At 38.9% G+C, this 17,369-nt stretch overlaps 1 protein-coding gene across 1 annotated transcript in view; it reads right to left on the minus strand.

Moving 5' to 3' along the window:
- The window catches only part of LOC128647267 (cartilage oligomeric matrix protein-like), a 136,757-nt gene that overhangs the window by 49,646 nt on the left and 69,742 nt on the right, over positions 1 to 17,369 (minus strand). Inside the window, exon 12 of the mRNA XM_053700059.1 lies at positions 9,958 to 10,151. Within this exon, the coding sequence (XP_053556034.1) occupies positions 9,958 to 10,151 (194 nt within the window). The remainder of the gene's footprint in view (positions 1 to 9,957; positions 10,152 to 17,369) is intronic.

Below are 17,369 nucleotides of genomic sequence, written 5' to 3' on the forward strand. Positions count from 1 at the left end.
AACCAGGCAGAAGAGGTCCTCCAGACGGCCAGAAGTCTTCATCCAGGCAGCATCTTCTATCTTCATCCATCCGGAGCAGAGCGGGTCCATCTTCAAGACGTCCGACACGGACCATCCTTTTCATTCGGCGGCGACTGGAACAATGATGGGTCCTTTAAATGACGTCATCCAAGATGGCGTCCCTTCAATTCCGATTGGCTGATAGAATTCTATCAGCCAATCAAAATTAAGGTAGAAAAAATCTTATTGGCTGATCCAATCAGCCAATAGGATTGAAGTTCAATCCTATTGGCTGATTAATACAGCCAATAGGATTGAGCTTGCATACTATTGGCTGATTGGAACAGCCAGTAGAATGCAAGCTCAATCCTATTGGCTGATTGGATCAGCCAATAGATGTCTTGAAAATGGACCCGCTCCACTCTGGATGGATGAAGATAGAAGATGCCGTCTGGATGAAGACTTCTGGCCATCTGGAGGATCTCTTCTGCCCGGATAGGATGAAGACTTCGGACCATCTGGAGGACCACTTCTGCCCAGTTGGGTGAAGACGTCTCAAGGTAGGGTGATCTTCAAGGGGGTAGAGTTAGGTTTTATTAAGGGGGGATTGGCTGGGTTTTAGAGTAAGGTTGGGTGTGTGGGTGGTGGGTTGTAATGTTGAGTGGGGGGGTATTGTAATTTTTTTTACAGGTAAAAGAGCTGATTACTTTGGGGCAATGCCCCGCAAAAAGTCATTTTAAGGGCTATTTGTAATAGTGTAGGGTAGGGATTTTTTTTTAATTTAGGGGGCTTTGCCCCGAAGTAATCAGCTCTTTTACCTGTAAAAAAAAATACAATACCCCCCAACATTACAACCCACCACCCACACACCTAACCCTACTCTAAAATCCACCCAATCGCCCCCTTAATAAAACCTAACACTACCCCCTTGAAGTTCACCCTACCTTGAGACGTCTTCACCGAACTGGGCAAAAGAGGTCCTCCAGATGGCCAGAAGTCTTCATCCAGGCGGCATCTTCTATCTTCATCCATCCGGAGCAGAGCGGGTCCATCTTCAAGACATCCAACACGGACCATCCTCTTCATTCGACGGCGACTGGAACATTGACGGGTCCTTTAAATGACGTCATCAAAGATGGCGCCCCTTCAATTCCGATTGGCTGATAGAATTCTATCAGCCAATCAGAATTAAGGTAGAAAAAATCTTATTGGCTGATCCAATCAGCCAATAGGATTGAAGTTCAATTCTATTGGCTGATTAAAACAGCCAATAGGATTGAGCTTGCATACTATTGGCTGATTGGAACAGCCAGTAGAATGCAAGCTCAATCCTATTGGCTGATTGGATCAGCCAATAGATGTCTTGAAAATGGACCCGCTCCGTTCTGGATGGATGAAGATAGAAGATGCCGCCTGGATGAATACTTCTGGCCATCTGGAGGACCTCTTCTGCCCGGATAGGATGAAGACTTCGGACCATCTGGAGGACCACTTCTGCCCGGTTGGGTGAAGACGTCTCAAGATAGGGTGATCTTCAAGGGGGTAGAGTTAGGTTTTATTAAGGGGGGATTGGGTGGGTTTTAGAGTAAGTTTGGGTGTGTGGGTGGTGGGTTGTAATGTTGAGTGGGGGGGGTATTGTATTTTTTTTTACAGGTAAAAGAGTTGATTACTTTGGGGCAATGCCCCGCAAAAAGTCCTTTTAAGGGCTATTTGTAATTTAGTGTAGGGTAGGGATTTTTTTTTTAATTTAGGGGGCTTTTTTATTTTATTAGGGGGATTAGATTAGGTGTAATTAGTTTAAACAAATTGTAATTATTTTATTATTTTCTGTAATTTAGTGGGGGGGTTTTCTTGTAATTTAGTTTATTTAATTTCGGCTAGATTACGAGTTTTTGTCGGTAATGGTGTGCGTGGCTAATGCACAGTTTTTTCTTACCGCTCACCTACAGTAACACTGGTATTACGGTATCTTTTAAACCCAGCGTTAGAAATCAGTGGAGCAGAGCTGGCTGAATAAAACCCTAACACCTGCAAAAAAGCAGCGTTCAGCTCCTAACGCAGCCCCATTGATTCCTATGGGGAAATAAATTTTATGTCTACACTGTGACCTAACACCCTAACATGAACCCCGAGTCTAAACACCCCTAATCTTACACTTATTAACCCCTAATCTGCCGCCCCCGCTATCACTGACACCTACATTATATTATTAACCCCTAATCTGCCACTCCGGATACCGCCGCCACCACATTTTATGTCTACACCTAACACCCTAACATGAACCCCGAGTCTAAACACCCCTAATCTTACACTTATTAACCCCTAATCTGCCGCCCCCGCTATCACTGACACCTACATTATACTTATTAACCCCTAATCTGCTGACCCCAACACCGCCGACACCTACATTTTATTTATTAGCCCCTAATCTGCTGCCCCAATGTCGCTGAAAACTACCTACAATTATTAACCCCTAATCTGCTGCCCCAACGTCACCGCCACTATAATAAAGTTATTAAACCCTAAATCTAAGTCTAACCCTAACACCCAATAACTTAAATATAATTTAAATAAATCAAAATAAATTATTCCTATTTAAAACTAAATACTTACCTATAAAATAAACCCTAAGCTAGCTACAATATAACTAATAGTTACATTTGTATCAAGCTTATAGTTTATATTTATTTTACAGGCAACTTTGTATTTATTTTAACTAGGTAGAATAGTTATTAAATAGTTATTAACTATTTAATAACTTCCTAGTTAAAATAAAGACAAATATACCTGTAATATAAATACTAACCTAAGTTACAATTACACCTAACACTACACTATCATTAAATATTACCTAAATTAACTACAATTAATTACAATTAAATTCAATAAACTAAATTACGAAAAAAAACACCCCACTAAATTACAGAAAATAATAAAATAATTAAATTTTTTTAAAACTAATTACACCTAATCTAATCCCCTAATAAAATAAAAAAAAGCCCACCAAAATAATAAAAATCCCTACCCTATACTAAATTACAAATAGCCCTCAAAAGGGCTTTTTGCGGGGCATTGCCCCAAAGTAATCAGCTCTTTTACCTGTAAAAAAAGACAGGTATAGGGTAGGGATTTTTTATTATTTTAGGGGGCTTTTTTATTTTACTAGGGGGATTAGATTAGGTGTAATTAGTTTTAAAAAAATTGTAATTATTTTATTATTTTCTGTAATTTAGTGTTTTTTTCGTAATTTAGTTTATTGAATTTTATTGTAATTAATTGTAGTTAATTTAGGTAATTTATGTAATGATAGTATAGTGTTAGGTGTAATTGTAACTTAGGTTAAGATTTATTTTACAGGTATATTTGTCTTTATTTTAACTAGGAAGTTATTAAATAGTTAATAACTATTTAATAACTATTCTACCTAGTTAAAATAAATACACAGTTGATACCTAGTTAAAATAAATACAAAGTTGCCTGTAAAATAAATATAAACCATAAGCTAGATACATATGTAACTATTAGTTATATTGTAGCTAGCTTAGGGTTTATTTTATAGGTAAGTATTTAGTTTTAAATAGGAATAATTTAGGTAATGATAGTAATAATTATTTAGATTATTTTAAATTATATTTAAGTTTGGGGGGTGTTAGGGTTAGGGTTAGACTTAGGTTTAGGGGTTAATACATTTAATATAGTTGCGGCGACGTTGGGATCGGCAGATTAGGGGTTAATAAATGTAGGTAGGTGTCGGGGATGTTAGGGACGGCAGATTATGGGTTAATAAAATTTAACTAATGTTTGCAAGGTGGGAGTGCAGCGGTTTAGGGGTTAATATATTTATTGAAGTGGCAGCAATGTCCGGTTGGCAGATTAGGGGTTAAAAATGTATTTAAGTGTTTGCGATGCGGGGGGGGGGGGCTCGGTTTAGGGGTTAATAGGTAGTTTATGGGTGTTAGTGTACTGTTTAGCACTTTAGTTAAGAGTTTTATGTTACGGCGTTAGCCCATAAAACTCTTAACTACTGACTTTTAAATGCGTTAGGAGTCTTGACAGGATTGGGTCTACCACTCACTTTTTTCAAGACTCGTAATACCGGCATTAGGCAAATCCCATTAAAAAGATAGAACACGCAATTGACGTAAGTGGATTTGCGGTATGCTCGAGTCGCGGAGGAAAAGTGAGCGGTACACCTGTACCTGTCAGACTTGTAATACCAGCGGGTGTTAAAAAGCAGCGTTGGGACCTCTCAACGCTGCTTTTTAAGGCTAATGCAAGACTCGTAATCTAGACATTTAATTGTAATTAATTGTAGTTAATTTAGGTAATTTATTTAATTATAGTGTAGTGTTAGGTGTAATTGTAACTTAGGTTAGGTTTTATTTTACAGGTATATTTGTATTTATTTTAACTAGGAAGTTATTAAATAGTTAATAACTATTTAATAACTATTGTACCTAGTTAAAATAAATACAAAGTTGCCTGTAAAATAAAAATAAATCCTAAAATGGTAGTAATATTTATTTAGATTTATTTAAGTTAGGGGGGGGTTAGGGTTAGACTTAGATTAAGTGGTTAATAACTTTATTATAGTGGGTGCAACGTTGTGGGCAGCAGATTAGGGGTTAATAATTGTAGGTAGATTGCGACGACATTGGGGGCGGCAGAATAGGGGTTAATAACTATAATGTAGGTGTCGGCGATGTTGGGGGCAATAGATTAGGGGTTCATAAGTATAAGGTAGGTGGCGGCGGTGTCTGGAGCGGAAGATTAGGGGTTAATAATTATAATGTAGGTGGCAGCGATGTTGGGGGCGGCAGATTAGGGGTTAATAAGTGTAAGATTGGGGTGTTTAGACTCGGGGTTCATGTTAGGGTGTTAGGTGTAGACATAAAATGTGTTTCCCCATTGGAATCAATGGGGCTGCGTTAGGAGCTGAACGCTGCTTTTTTGCAGGTGTTAGTTTTTTTTTGCAGCTGAATCTGCCCCATTGATTCCTATGGGGTAATCGTGCATGAGCACGTTTTGCCAGCTCACCGCTACCGTAAGCAGCGCTGGTATTGAGGTGAGATGTGGAGCTACATTTTGCTCTCCGCTCACTTTTTTGCGGCAAACGCCGGGTTTAGAAAAACCTGTAATACCAGCGTTGTCTTAAGTGAGCGGTGAGAAAAAAAGGCTTGTTAACACCGTACACCATTACCGTCAAAAACTCGTAATCTAGCCGTTCGTTTTTCTTGAATTTCACTCTGAAAATTGTTGGTTTTCTAAATTCTACTGAGTTTCTATAATGGGCTACCATGCTTAAACTTAAGTTTCCCTTTATCTATTTATCGTGCTGAGGACAATTAGGAAAATAAATAAAACTGGAAATAAAAGAGGGTTTCCAAACAAGGCTGTCTGGTACTTATTTATTATCTAAAGGGTTCTCCATACAGATAACATAAAACTAGCTCAAACAAGGCAGCACCCATTACTTTATAGAAACTAACGGCTAGATTACGAGTTTTTGTCGGTAAGGCTGTGCGGGGCTAACAAGCCTTTTTTTCTTACCGCTCACTTAAGCCAACGCTGGTATTACAGGTTTTCTTCAAGCCGGCAATAGCCTCAGAAAAGTGAGCACAGAGCAAAATTTAGCTCCACATCTCACTGTAATACCAGCGTTGCTTACGGTAGCGGTAAGCTGGCAAAACGTGCTCATGCACGATTCACCCATAGGAAACAATGGGGCTGAGCTGGCTGAAAAAAAAAAACTAACACCTGCAAAAAAGCAGCGTTCAGCTCCTAACGCAGCCCCATTGTTTCCTATGGGGAAAATAATTTTATGTCTGCACCTAACACCCTAACATGAACCCCAAGTCTAAACACCCCTAATCTTACACTTATTAACCCCTAATCTGCCATCCCCGACATCGTCGCCACCTACATTATATTATTAACCACTAATCTGCCGCTCCGGACACCGCCGACACCTACATTATACTTATGAACCCCTAATCTCTTGCCCCCAACATCGTCGCCACCTACATTATAGTTATTGACCCCTAATCTGCCCCTCCAACATCGCCGCAACTATATTAAATTTATTAACCCCTAAACCTAAGTCTAACCCTAACCCTAACACCCCCTAACTTAAATATAATTTAAATACATCTAAATAAATTTACTACAATTAAATAAATTATTCCTATATAAAACTAAATACTTACCGATAAAATAAAACCTAAGCTAGCTACAATATAACTAATAGTTACATTGTAGCTATCTTAGGATTTATATTTATTTTACAGGCAACTTTACATTTATTTTAACTAGGTGCAATAGTTATTAAATAGTTATTAACTATTTAATAGCTTCCTAGTTAAAATAAATACAAATTTACCTGTAAAATAAATCCTAACCTAAATTACAATTACACCTAACACTACACTATCATTAAATTAATTTACTAAACTACCTACAAAACTACAATTAAATTAAACAAACTAAAGTACAAAAACCCCCCCACTAAATTACAGAAAATAAAAAAAGAATTACAATTTTTTTAAACTAATTACACCTAATCTAATACCTGTAAAAAAAAATACAATAAGAATGAAGGTTCCTTTAAGTGACATCATCCAAGATGGTGTCCCTTCAATTCCGATTGGCTGATAGAATCCTATCAGCCAATCGGAATTAAGGTAGGAAAAATCCTATTGGCTGATTCAATCAGCCAATAGGATTGATCTTGCATTCTATTGGCTGTTCCAATAAGCCTACCTTAATTCAGATTGGCTGATAGGATTCTATCAGTCAATCGGAATTGAAGGGACGCCGTCTTGGATGACGTCACTTAAAGGAACCTTCATTCTTCAGTCACCGTCAGATGGAAGAGGATGCTCCGCGTTGGATGTCTTCAAGATGGACCCGAGATGGAAGAAGATAGAAGATGCCACCTGGATGAAGCCTTCTGCCGGTCTGGATGTCCTCTTCTGGCTGGATCGGATGAAGACTTCTGCCCTTTTGGAGGTCCACTTGTGCCCGGCTGTCTGAAGACGGCTCAAGGTAGGGTGATCTTCAAGGGATAGTGTAAGATTTTTTTTTAAGGGGGGATTAGGTGGGTTTTAGAGTAGGGCTTGGTGTGTGGGTGGTGGGTTTTAATGTTGGGGGGGTATTGTATTTTTTTTACAGGTAAAAGAGCTGATTACTTTGGGGCAATGCCCCGCAAAAGGCCCTTTTAAGGGCTATTTGTAATTTAGTAAAGGGTAGGGAGTTTTATTATTTTGGGGGGCTTTTTTATTTTATTAGGGGATTAGATTAGGTGTAATTAGTTTAAAAAAATTGTAATTCTTTTTTATTTTCTGTAATTTAGTGGGGTTTTTTGTACTTTAGTTTATTTAATTTAATTGTATTTAATTGTGTTTAATTGTAGGTAATTTATTTAATTAATTTAATGATAGTGTAGTGTTAGGTATAATTGTAATTTAGGTTTGGATTTATTTTACAGGTAAATGTGTACTTATTTTAACTAGGAAGTTATGAAATAGTTAATAACTATTTAATGACTATTGTACCTAGTTAAAATAAATACAAAGTTGCCTGTAAAATAAAAATAAACCCTAAGCTAGATACAATGTAACTATTAGTTATATTGTAGCTAGTTTAGGGTTTATTTTACAGGTATTTAGTTTTAAATAGGAATAATTTATTTAATGCTAGGAATATTTATTTAGATTTATTTAAATTATATTTACGTTAGGGGGTGTTAGGGTTAGACTTTGGTTTAGGGGTTAATAAATTTAATATAGTAGCGGCAATTTTGGGGGCGGCAGATTAGGGGTTAATAAATGTATTAAAGTGGCGGCGATGTCTGGTCTGCAGATTAGGGGTTAAACATTTTAGTTAAGTGTTTCCGATGTGGGGGGGGGGGGCTCGGTTTAGGGGTTAATAGGTAGTTTATGGGTGTTAGTGTACTTTTTAGCACTTTAGTTAAGAGCTTTATGTTCTGGCATTAGCCCATAAAACTCTTAACTACTGACTTTTAAATGCGGTAGGAGTCTTGTCAGGAGAGGGTGTACCGCTCACTTTTTCAGGCGATCGTAATACCCGCATTAGAAGAATCCCATTAAAAAGATAGGATATGCAATTGACATAAGGGGATTTGCGGTAAGCTAAAATCGCGGAAAAAAAGTGAGCGGTAGACCCTCTCCTGCCTGACTCGTAATACCAGTGGGCGTTAAAAAGCAGCATTGGGACCCCTCAACGCTGCTTTTTAAGGCTAACGTAAGACTCGTAATCTAGCCGTAAACTTTTACACTTATATTTGTAATATTTAAACAACTAATATAATTGTTTAAAATACAACTACATATTATTCTAAGGCAAATCTTTGCTTTGAATACATTATTATGTCTAGCATGTATTTACTGTTTGCCATCCCTTTAAGAGAAGCTGCTTACAGTTACCCCTAAGACCAGTATGAGCATCTATTTTTGAGAAAATTATCTGAAGCAGCTATTTTTGATTGGTAGCATTTGTCGTGTGCACACTTTGCTTTTTTGCATGTTAATGTCATTTTAATCTTAGATTAGGTAAACATGAGAAAACCTATGAAAACAGGCTTTTCTCAGGCTTTTCAATAGTATTTCTGCACACCAACACAGATACAAAATATACAAGGCCAATGCAAAATTAAAGAACAACTAACATAAGCAACTGATGAACATATGTAGAAATGTAATAGAATTAAAGTGTGATATGAGCTATATTTTTAAAAATGTAATAAACCACAAACTGATAATATATATTAACAAGTGAAGTGAGAATACATGGTAACATAAAGGGACAGAAGAGAGGTCATATAACAGACCCTGTTTATATAATACTGATTAGTGAAGTGTATTTAATAGATTCCTATGGCATGGTTAAAAAAATAGTCCCCAGTATACACTCACTAACTGTACCCACACTGTGCCTCACCCCTAGAGGCCCATTTATCAAGCTCCTGCAGGCTCGCCAGAAACAGCAGTTATGAAGCAGCGTTCTAAAGACTGCTCTGAGCAGGCGGACAGATATCACCGCAATTCAACCCGATTGAGTACGATTGGGTTGATTGACACTCCCCTGCTGGCGGCCGATCTGCAGGGGGCGGCATTGCACCAGCAGCTCACAAGAGCTGCTGGTGCAATGCTGAATACGGAGAGCGTATTGCTCTCCGCATTCAGTGACGTCTGGCAAGAGCTGCTGGTGCAATGCTGAATACGGAGAGCGTATTGCTCTCCGCATTCAGTGACGTCTGGCAAGAGCTGCTGGTGCAATGCTGAATACGGAGAGCGTATTGCTCTCCGCATTCAGTGACGTCTGGCAAGAGCTGCTGGTGCAATGCTGAATACGGAGAGCGTATTGCTCTCCGCATTCAGCGAGGTCTGGCAGACCTGATCCACACTGTCGGATCAGGTCCGCCAGACCTTTGATAAATAGGCCTCTTGGGGCTCCATGTACGAAGCAGCGACAGCTCCTCCGGAGCCTTTGCGGGGCAGGTTTGCATATGCGAGCCTGCTTCCCGCAATGTCATTAGACCGCTGCTTCTTACACCCTATGCCACCTCTGAGGTGGCGAGGGAAAATCACAAAGAGCTTGCTCACTCGCGGGGATTGACAGCCCCTTCAGTCAAATGATTGGTCGCGCGAATGAAGGGTGTAATGATACATACGGGCAAGCGGATCAACAGATTATTATTTATAATTATTATTGATCTGTCTCCTGATGTTTGCTACACTCTCATAAAGTCCTTACATTTTACCTGAATTTATGTAAATGTGATTTAATAAATGTGCAGGTATAAAAATATAATTTCTGAAAATATAAACTGGAAATTGGCAAACACCCTAGTGAGTGTTGCACTCGTATACTGATGATAAATTAGTGTGTTGACTAAACAAATGATACTTCAGATTTACTGTAACTCCCATTACTTACCATTAGAATCTTTTTGATCAGAGTTAGGAACAAGTCTGCAGTTATCAGGCCCTGGAGGTGAAACATCTGGAATACCATCGTTATCGTCATCATCATCACATTCATCCCCCATGCCGTCCCTGTCAGTATCCAGCTGTGAGCTGTTAATATCTGATGGACAATTATCTCTTGAATCCTGATGTCCATCTCCATCTCTGTTAATAAAATATGCAATAACAACTCTAAGTGGGTACCAAAAGGAATTCAGTTGTATAAATATTAGATTTGTGCATTTGTCAGTTTTGTTCACTGTCAAATGCGTTAGTAGGAGGTTATTTTCTGTATTTGTCTCTTTTCAGAGCTGAATATCCTCTTGTGCAAGAGATACACACTAAGAACTGTGTCAAACCAGATCTTAGTGTGTTTCCCTTGCACAACAGGATATTTGTCCCCCGAAAACAGTCCAATACCGAAAATAACCTCCTACTTTCACATTCGGCAGTGAACTAAACCTCCTCTATTGATACTAACAATGTGATTTTGTGAGTTTAGATCAACTAAGGTTCATATAATTTAATGTTTCAGTGTTTTGAAACTAAAGGAAAAAAATTATAGAAACATAGATTTTGACTGCAGAAAAGAACCAAAAGACCCATTGTGTAAGCCCATATTTCTTTAGAAGTGTAAGCATAAATAGTTCTTAGGAGAGGCTTCTGCATATCCCAGGTATTATTATTATTTATTTATAAAGAACCAACAGATTCCGCAGCGCTGTCCATGGGTACAAAAATAAAACTACAGTACAATACAATATAAAAGACACCAGACAAAGTTTAACAAACAAATACAGGGAGAATTGAGGGCCCTGTTCCTGTGGGAACTTACAATCTAGATGGGTAGGAGGGTGAGAAACAGGAGGTGAGGACTGCAAAGGTGAGAATGATGTTAGTGTGGAGTTAGATGGGGTCAGCAATTAGGCAAGTGAAATTAATTTGTTACTGAGTTGGGTAATAAGCTTCCCTGAACAAAAAGGTCTTTAGGGAGCGTTTAAAGGAGGAAAGGTTAGGGGAGAGTCTGAGAGCTCTAGGAAGTGCATTCCAGATGGTTGGTGCCACATGAGAGAAGTCCTGTAGCCTAGCATGGGAGGAGGTGATGGTAGAAGATGCAAGGAGCAGGTCATTGTTGGATCTTAGGGGGCGGGCTGGAGTGTATTTGTTGATGAGTGAGGACAGGTAGGGGGGGCTGCATTGGTAAGGGCTTTGTTGGTCAGGATGAGAATTTTGAATTTAATTCTACTGTGGATGGGTAGCCAGTGAAGTGACTTGCAGAGAGGTGCAGCACATACAGAGCATCGGGAGAGGTGGATTAGCCTAGCAGGGGCATTTAGGATGGATTGAAGAGTGGAGAGGCGGGAGAGAGGGAGGCCAGTTAGTAGGTTATTACAGTAGTCAAGTCGGGAGATTACCAGGGAGTGGATTAGCTGTTTAGTAGTTTCAGCATTAAGAAACGGACGAATTTTGGAGATATTGCGTAGGTGGTTGCGACAGGAGGAAGAAAGCAATTGGATGTGGGGTATGAAGGACAGATTGGAGTCAAGTGTAACTCCTAGGCAGCGACTTGGGGTGATGGGGAGATAGTGGTGTCACCAACAGTGATTGAAAAGTTAGTAACCGGGGTAGAATTAGAGGGGGGAATTAGAAGGAGCTCAGTCTTGGACATATTGATTTTTAGGTGGTGAGAGGCCATCCAAGAAGAAATGCCAGATAAGCAGACACTGATGTGAGAAAGGACAGAAGGAAAGAGTGAAGGGGTAGATAGGTAGATCTGAGTATCATCAGCATAGAGGTGGTAGTTGAAGCCATAGCTACTTCTTAAGCCATAGCTAAGTTTACCCAGTTAGGAAGTATAAATAGAGAAGAGTAGAGGACCCAGAACAGAGCCTTGAGGTACTCCAACAGACAGAGGCAATGGAGAGGAGGAGTCGCCAGCAAAGGAGACAGAAAAGGACCTATTAGAGAGATAAGAGTGGATCCAGGATAGGGCATTATCAGAGAGCCCAAGGGAGCTGAGGTATTATCCAATTCCCTTTGCAATCTTTGCCATCAGCCCTATTTGCAGTTAAATCCATGAACCAATAGCCCTCTCTATAAAGAAGTACTTCTGTAAATTAATGAACCTTCTCTCCAAATTTAGATCATGGTCCTTTTTTCTGTTGCTTCCTTTATTGAGAAAAATCCTTTCAACCTCAGCTTTATTATATTTCTTAATATACTTAAAGTTATCCCTCATATAAACTCTCCTCTACTCTAAGCTCATGAAATCTTTCCTGATAAGATTTATTTTTAGACAATGTACTATTTTAGAAGCCTCCTTTGAATAGTTTTTAGTTTACTTCTATGGTTTTCAAGATACGGTTACCAGAACTGCACACAATATTCAAAATGCGGTCTAACTACTGATGTGTAAAGTGAAATAAGAACATCACTTTTTCGGCTGCTATTACTTCTTACTTGTCCCACAGCAGCTCTCTAAACTCCGCACCTCCGGCCGCCCACAGCACAGCGCTCTTCTTCAATGAGTTGATGTTTCCACCTCTAAACCAATAGCCGTACTTGTCATCTTGTTCTGTATGCTAGCACCACTGTTGATTTTTAGTGGTGGAAACGTCACCTCATTGAAGAAGAGCACTGCGCTGTGGGCGACAGGAGGCGCTGAGTTTAACAAGCTGCAGTGGCACAGACAGGGTGAGTTTAGCGTCCTTTTTTTTACTAAGTGATCAATGAAACAACCATTTATTTTTAGCGATCACTTTAACTGATGCCCTACTGAATTGTTTATCAAATTTCAAATCATGTGAATGTCACGTGTTTAACTACTAGAGACTCTGTTCAACTTAGTTCCTTGTTATACAGTGTTAATGTTTATGTGATAACTGCTCCTTTGTTGCTGACTGCAACTGCCTTGTTTTTTTTAAATGTCTTTTTACTGAAGGAAACCAAGACAGCAGAGATTGTGGGAAGAAGACCAGCGGGGAACTGAATGTTGGTTGCTAAATCCATTTTATTCAAATTGTACTGTTGTCAATAAAGTTAGTTTTCTGCTTAAACTCAATTAGACACAGTGTTGTCTAGACATGTGCAGCCGCAAAAAATTCGGTTTGGTTCGGACCGATTAGAATTCGGAAGAAATCGAATGAATTTGTTTCGGATTCATTCAGATTCTTTCGCATTCGTGGGAAATTCGGTTTGGTTCGATTCGGTTTGATTCGCTTCGAATCGATTCGGAATTTCGGTCAGTGTTAACTTGGATGTGCTGTGTATTACACTAGTATACTGTACAATACTAGTGTAATACAAGGCCATCCGAATCTACCGAATAAATTCGAATCGATTCGGATTTATTCGGTAGATTCGGCACTACCGCAATTCGGAATTCGAATCGATCCGAATCTCCGAATTCGACAAAATTTGTCCGAATTTCGATTCGGACCGAACCGAATCGCACATGTCTAGTGTTGTCTGTTCTATTGAGGGAAATTGAGAGTAATCAGTGTACAAAGCTTTTAAGGGCTGTTCTCTGCAAGTATCTAAGGGACACAGGAGGGAATCAGCGACAACAGACAAGGGACAGCATAATCCTTGGTAGCAGGTCTGTTACAGTGAAATTATAATTCCTCTTAATAAGTCTTGTTCCTCTTTTGTTACTGTGAATAAAGAGGCATTCAGTCCTCACCTCTTGTTTCTTAACCTCCTACCCTTCTAGATTGTAAATTCCCCAAAGAATAGGGTCCTCAATTCCTTCTGTGTTTGTTTGTCAAATTTTATATTGTCTCTTACAAGTATATCATTGTTTTACTTATATTAATTGTACCCATGGACAGCCCTGCGGAATATGTTGGCGCTTTATAAATAAAGTATAATAATAAATAGTTAACATTTATATTTTTAACTCATAAATGCATAATTTTCTTTCATGTAATTAGCAAGAGTCCATGAGCTAGTGACGTATGGGATATACATTCCTACCAGGAGGGGCAAAGTTTCCCAAACCTCAAAATGCCTATAAATACACCCCTCACCACACCCACAATTCAGTTTTACAAACTTTGCCTCCTATGGAGGTGGTGAAGTAAGTTTGTGCTAGATTCTACGTTGATATGCGCTCCGCAGCAAGTTGGAGCCCGGTTTTCCTCTCAGCGTGCAGTGAATGTCAGAGGGATGTGAGGAGAGTATTGCCTATTTGAATGCAGTGATCTCCTTCTACGGGGTCTATTTCATAGGTTCTCTGTTATCGGTCGTAGAGATTCATCTCTTACCTCCCTTTTCAGATCGACGATATACTCTTATTTATATACCATTACCTCTGCTGATTTTCGTTTCAGTACTGGTTTGGCTTTCTACAAACGTGTAGATGAGTGTCCTGGGGTAAGTAAATCTTATTTTCTGTGACACTCTAAGCTATGGTTGGGCACTTTATTTATAAAGTTCTAAATATATGTATTCAAACATTTATTTGCCTTGACTCAGAATGTTCAACATTCCTTATTTTCAGACAGTCAGTTTCATTTTATTGCGTCATTCTTGGCGCGGACTTTTTTGGCGCAAAAAATCTTTTCTGTTTCCGGCGTCATACGTGTCGCCGGAAGTTGCGTCATTTTTTGACGTCCTTTTGCGCCAAAAATGTCGGCGTTCCGGATGTGGCGTCATTTTTTGACGTCCTTTTGCGCCAAAAATGTCGGCGTTCCGGATGTGGCGTCATTTTTGGCGCCAAAAAGCATTTAGGCGCCAAACAATGTGGGCGTATTATTTGGCGCCAAAAAATATGGGCGTCGCTTTTGTCTCCACATTATTTCAGTATGATTTTTTCTTTGCTTCTGGTTACTAGAAGCTTGTTTATTGGCATTTTTTCCCATTCCTGAAACTGTCATTTAAGGAATTTGATCAGTTTTGCTTTATATGTTGTTTTTTCTCTTACATATTGCAAGATGTCTCACGTTGCATCTGAGTCAGAAGATACTTCAGGAAAATCGCTGTCTAGTGCTGGAACTACCAAAGCTAAGTGTATCTGCTGTAAACTTTTGGTAGCTATTCCTCCGGCTGTTGTTTGTATTAATTGTCATGACAAACTTGTTAAAGCAGATAATATTTCCTTTAGTAATGTACCATTGCCTGTTGCAGTTCCCTCAACATCTAAGGTGCAGAATGTTCCTGATAACATAAGAGATTTTGTTTCTGAATCCATCAAGAAGGCTATGTATGTTATTTCTCCTTCTAGTAAACATAAAAAATCTTTTAAAACTTCTCTCTCTACAGATGAATTTTTAAATGAACATCATCATTCTGATTCTGATGACTCTTCTGGTTCAGAGGATTCTGTCTCAGAGATTGATGCTGATAAATCTTCATATTTATTTAAAATGGAATTTATTCGTTCTTTACTTAAAGAAGTACTAATTGCTTTAGAAATAGAGGATTCTGGTCCTCTTGATACTAATTCTAAACGTTTAGATAAGGTGTTTAAATCTCCTGTGGTTATTCCAGAAGTTTTTCCTGTTCCTAATGCTATTTCTGAAGTAATTTCCAGAGAATGGGATAAATTGGGTAATTAATTTACTCCTTCTAAACGTTTTAAGCAATTATATCCTGTGCCGTCTGACAGATTAGAATTTTGGGACAAAATCCCTAAAGTTGATGGGGCTATTTCTACCCTTGCTAAACGTACTACTATTCCTAAGTCAGATGGTACTTCGTTTAAAGATCCTTTAGATAGGAAAATTGAATCCTTTCTAAGAAAAGCTTATCTGTGTTTAGGTAATCTTCTTAGACCTGCTATATCTTTGGCTGATGTTGCTGCAGCTTCAACTTTTTGGTTGGAGACTTTAGCGCAACAAGTAACAGATCATGATTCTCATAATATTATTCTTCTTCTTCAGCATGCTAATAATTTTATCTGTGATGCCATTTTTGATATTATCAGAGTTGATGTCAGGTTTATGTCTCTAGCTATTTTAGCTAGAAGAGCTTTATGGCTTAAAACTTGGAATGCTGATATGGCTTCTAAATCAACTCTACTTTCCATTTCTTTCCAGGGTAACAAATTATTTGGTTCTCAGTTGGATTCCATTATCTCAACTGTTACTGGTGGGAAAGGAACTTTTTTACCACAGGATAAAAAATCTAAGGGTAAAAACAGGGCTAATAATCGTTTTCGTTCCTTTCGTTTCAACAAAGAACAAAAGCCTGATCCTTCATCCTCAGGAGCAGTTTCAGTTTGGAAACCATCTCCAGTCTGGAATAAATCCAAGCCTTCTAGAAAGGCAAAGCCTGCTTCTAAGTCCACATGAAGGTGCGGCCCTCATTCCAGCTCAGCTGGTAGGGGGCAGGTTACGTTTTTTCAAAGAAATTTGGATCAATTCTGTTCACAATCTTTGGATTCAGAACATTGTTTCAGAAGGGTACAGAATTGGTTTCAAGATGAGACCTCCTGCAAAGAGATTTTTTCTTTCCCGTGTCCCAGTAAATCCAGTGAAAGCTCAAGCATTTCTGAATTGTGTTTCAGATCTAGAGTTGGCTGGAGTAATTATGCCAGTTCCAGTTCTGGAACAGGGGATGGGGTTTTATTCAAATCTCTTCATTGTACCAAAGAAGGAGAATTCCTTCAGACCAGTTCTGGATCTAAAAATATTGAATCGTTATGTAAGGATACCAACGTTCAAAATGGTAACTGTAAGGACTATCTTGCCTTTTGTTCAGCAAGGGCATTATATGTCCACAATAGATTTACAGGATGCTTATCTGCATATTCCGATTCATCCAGATCATTATCAGTTCCTGAGATTCTCTTTTCTGGACAAGCATTACCAGTTTGTGGCTCTGCCGTTTGGCCTAGCTACAGCTCCAAGAATTTTTACAAAAGTTCTCGGTGCCCTTCTGTCTGTAATCAGAGAACAGGGTATTGTGGTATTTCCTTATTTGGACGATATCTTGGTACTTGCTCAGTCTTTACATTTAGCAGAATCTCATACGAATCGACGTGTGTTGTTTCTTCAAGATCATGGTTGGAGGATCAATTTACCAAAAAGTGAATTGATTCCTCAGACAAGGGTAACTTTTCTGGGTTTCCAGATAGATTCAGTGTCCATGACTCTGTCTTTAACAGACAAGAGACGTCTAAAATTGATTTCAGCTTGTCGAAACCTTCAGTCACAATCATTCCCTTCGGTAGCCTTATGCATGGAAATTCTAGGTCTTATGACTGCTGCATCGGACGCGATCCCCTTTGCTCGTTTTCACATGCGACCTCTTCAGCTCTGTATGCTGAATCAATGGTGCAGGGATTACACTTAGATATCTCATTTAATATCTTTAAAACCGATTGTACGACACTCTCTAACGTGGTGGACAGATCACCATCGTTTAATTCAGGGGGCTTCT

This window comes from Bombina bombina, chromosome 2 (genome assembly GCF_027579735.1).
Source record: "Bombina bombina isolate aBomBom1 chromosome 2, aBomBom1.pri, whole genome shotgun sequence".
Taxonomy (NCBI): Eukaryota; Metazoa; Chordata; class Amphibia; order Anura; family Bombinatoridae; genus Bombina; species Bombina bombina.